Here is a 3495-nt window from a genome sequence, read left to right as displayed (position 1 = left end):
AAACCAAAAAAAAAAAAAAAAAAAAAAATAGCTTAAATCAAACTCTTATTATCTCTCACCTAGGCCTGTCACTTTTTAACCCACGGACGGTAATAACCAAACAGCTTAAGATCTCACTATGTGCCGCGCATTGTTTGAAGTGCTTTGTGCTACCGCTCACTTCACCCTGATAACAGCCCCACGAGGCAGATCTTAGAACCCTCAACAACGAGAACTCTGAGTCAGAGGTTCACATTTTTGCCAAAGTCGCAAGCAGGAAATGCCAAAGCACTTTAAATCTGGGTCAGTCTGTAAATAGCCCAGGCTGATGCACTACCCCACACTACCTTCTAAGGACACAAAGTACTGGCAAATTCAAATTGGTTCATTGATTCAGTCGTCACATTTACTAAGCGCCCGGAGGTTGTAAGACACCGTGGTACACACAGAAATTGGTAAACAAGCATGGCCTCTGCAATAAAGGGACTGCAGATCTTGAGTCTTATAAATCTCTTTAGATAGAATTCCTTCTAGAAAGATGAATGTTGATGGAGCAGAGACAGAGCTTTACGAACATCTGAAGGCCTTTGTTTTAAAACAAAAATAGCTTTGTCTTGGGTTACATTACCTGTGGCCCATAAAATACTACAATCGGTAAACATTTATAATTTTTTAAAGGACAGTTAAATGTCATCCTAAGAACAGTTACAGTTATATGTCATGAGTGAAAGTTTCACTGTATTCAACAAGCCCAGAAGTTTCTATTTCAGGAAAAGTAAATCAATAGAGGGACAAGATAATCAATCAACCTTCCCCAACATCTTTATGAAAATTATAACCACCTAGAGGGGTGGGATAGGGAAGGTGGGAGGGAGGCTCAAGAGGGAGGGGATATGGGGATATATGTATGCATATAGTTGACTCACTTTGTTGTACAACAGAAACTAACACAGCCTTGTGAAGCAATTATACTCTAATAAAGATGTAGAAAAAAAGAAAATTACAACCAACTCTTTAAACAGTATTTTATTAGTTTATTTCAACCCACTACTCTCGTTCCCATCTTGTTTTATGAACATTCCTTTTTTCCCTCCAAAATGACACCTGTTGGTATTCATTCATTCAATCGTGACTCCCATCTATTTACTGGTTGTCGTCACTAATATACAGTTTGGGACACGGATTAAAATCAAAGCTTCCTCACTGATGAACATAAGTAATTATTATTCATTAATTCCTCTATTTGTGGACTAAATTATAAACAAACAAAGGTAAATGATATCTGAAAATACCTAACACAAGTTGAATAACGTTTGAAGGATTTAAAAACTATTTCCCAATTTACCTGCACTAACATGTTCTCAACACTCAAGAATAACTCTTCTGCTTCATTGGTCTTGCCCAGAAGCTTCAGAAATCTCGCAATAGAGGACATTAATCGGCATCTGTCAGTGGCAGTAACCTCAAAAAGTCTGCATTCCAGCACTAGAATGGAAAGAAAAGTAAATAATCCTAAAGCATATTTGGAAGGGAACAAAGAGTGCTTACCACTTAATCTTGGTGCAAGTTAAATATTAAATACATTTTCTATATTTCACTGTTTCTCTCTCAAAGCATCAGCACTTTGCTTTCATTAAGGTTTACATGTATTACCAAGTATCTTAAACTGCCACGTGAAAAACAAGTCAAGGCCTTCATCTAATCCTCATATGTAAATTTGGAAAACCAGAGAGTCGAAAAAGAGTATTTCTCTAGCTCAATCCATATATTGTTGTCATTTGTATTTGGGAGTGATTTTCAGGCAAGAAGTAAAAGGCGTTTAAATTTCTTATACAATTCTGCCCTCTGCTGCAACTGTCTTGAATGACTAGCTTCGGCAGAAAGAAGAAAATGTTAAAAGAACAAAATAGGGAACGTACCTCTGTGTGTGTGTGTGTGTGTGTGTGTGTGTGTGTGTGTGCAGTTATACCTTATCATATACAAATGAAAATATACAGAATTTTTGAACTTGAAGACTCAATTAAATACATGGTACCACAAAGTCATCATTTTCAGAATTTCTCTTTCCAAACATTCCAGTATCTAAACTTCTACGTTTGTCCATTTGTTACATTTCAAACTGTTGTGCCTAATGTGTCTGACACAAGTATGTTCTTATTACTCATCTGTTCCTTTGGACAAACTGTAGGCAACCCAGACCTTGGCTACCCTCTTGCTTTCTTTCTGCCAACCTTTCTGTGGATCCCCATTCATGCACGAAATAAATATTCAGCGAACACCAATGTGTCAGGCAGCATTCCAGGCTCTGAACACCAAGCACAGCAGACGAGGGTGCAGCCCTCAGCATCAGGGAAGCCGCCAGGAGCCTCTGAACCACAGCTATGGTGCCTTGGGTTGGGGAGCAAAAACTAAACAGAGCCAGAGGAGAGAGAGCGCTGAGGGCCAGAGTCCAAGACATTTGTCTGCAGTGGCTGTCTGAGCAAAGGGGCCTGAGGTGGGTAAAAGAACTGAAGGGTGGAGCTAAGTGATGCGGGACCCTAAGAACCAGAAGTGGCTGCTCAGAACAGGCAGAAAAGGGCAGTGTGGACACAAAGCTAAGGGACAGGATCCTGTCTAGAAGTGGGACTTTCACACATTCCAAGAGGGTTACTAAGTCCAGACTCCTGTCAAGAGCTCAGGTTGGGATGGATGGTTCATCACTAAGGGGCCATTCAGCACCCACACCATGCCTGGTGTTGCTCCAGGCACTGGGGGTACAGCAGTGAACACGAGAGGTAGAGCCCTGCTTTCAAGGAGCTTATACTCCAGCAGCTGGGAGGGTCAGAGGCAGGGGAGAGGGGAGCAGAGACAGACAATTTTAAAAAGAAATAAGACAAAGTCTGGTAGCAGTAAAAGCTATGCAAAGAATTAAAACATGTTAACATAACAGAGAATGACTAAGTACAACGTTAGATTGGGAGGTCACCCTGAGAGGGTGACGCTGCAGCGAGATCTAAATAACCAGAAAGAACCAGTACTACAATGAGTGGGAAGAACATTCCTGGCAGAGGAAACAGCTGGTGCCAAGGCCCAAAGGCAGAATGTACTTGAAGGACAGAAAGAAAGCCAGGGTCTTACAAAATGATGCTACCCAGCCATGGAGGGGCCAGATTGTATAGGGCATTTTAGGCTAAACTGAGGAGTTTAGATTTTAGTATAAGTGCAACAGCAGACTAGTGGAGTTGTCTTAATCTGTGAAGTGACATGATCTGGTTTACATTCTTAAAAACTCATCTTGGCTACTATGCAGACAATGGACTTTGTAGGAACAAAAATGAAAGTAGGAAGACCAGTTCAGAGGCTGTTATAACAGGCCAAGGGGGAGGGGGTGGTGGCTAGGGCTCACTAGAGGGATGCCAGTGAAAAGCCGAGGTTAGTATGACACCTCTAACCTCTCCTCTTCAACATCATCCTGGGAGTCCTAGCTAGTGCAATAAGAGAGGAAAAGGAAATAAAAGATATATATATATATATATA

At 41.0% G+C, this 3495-nt stretch overlaps 1 protein-coding gene across 1 annotated transcript in view; it reads right to left on the bottom strand.

The window, feature by feature from the left end:
- The window catches only part of LOC112391026 (putative tetratricopeptide repeat protein 41), a 66247-nt gene that overhangs the window by 32155 nt on the left and 30597 nt on the right, over positions 1 to 3495 (bottom strand). Inside the window, 1 exon segment of the mRNA XM_024732126.1 lies at positions 1325 to 1535. Within this exon segment, the coding sequence (XP_024587894.1) occupies positions 1325 to 1535 (211 nt within the window).

This window comes from Neophocaena asiaeorientalis, unplaced genomic scaffold (assembly GCF_003031525.2).
Source record: "Neophocaena asiaeorientalis asiaeorientalis breed wild unplaced genomic scaffold, Neophocaena_asiaeorientalis_V1.1 scaffold418, whole genome shotgun sequence".
Taxonomy (NCBI): Eukaryota; Metazoa; Chordata; class Mammalia; order Artiodactyla; family Phocoenidae; genus Neophocaena; species Neophocaena asiaeorientalis.
Note: the sequence above shows the minus strand (reverse complement) of the source record. Positions and strands in the feature narration are given on the sequence as shown.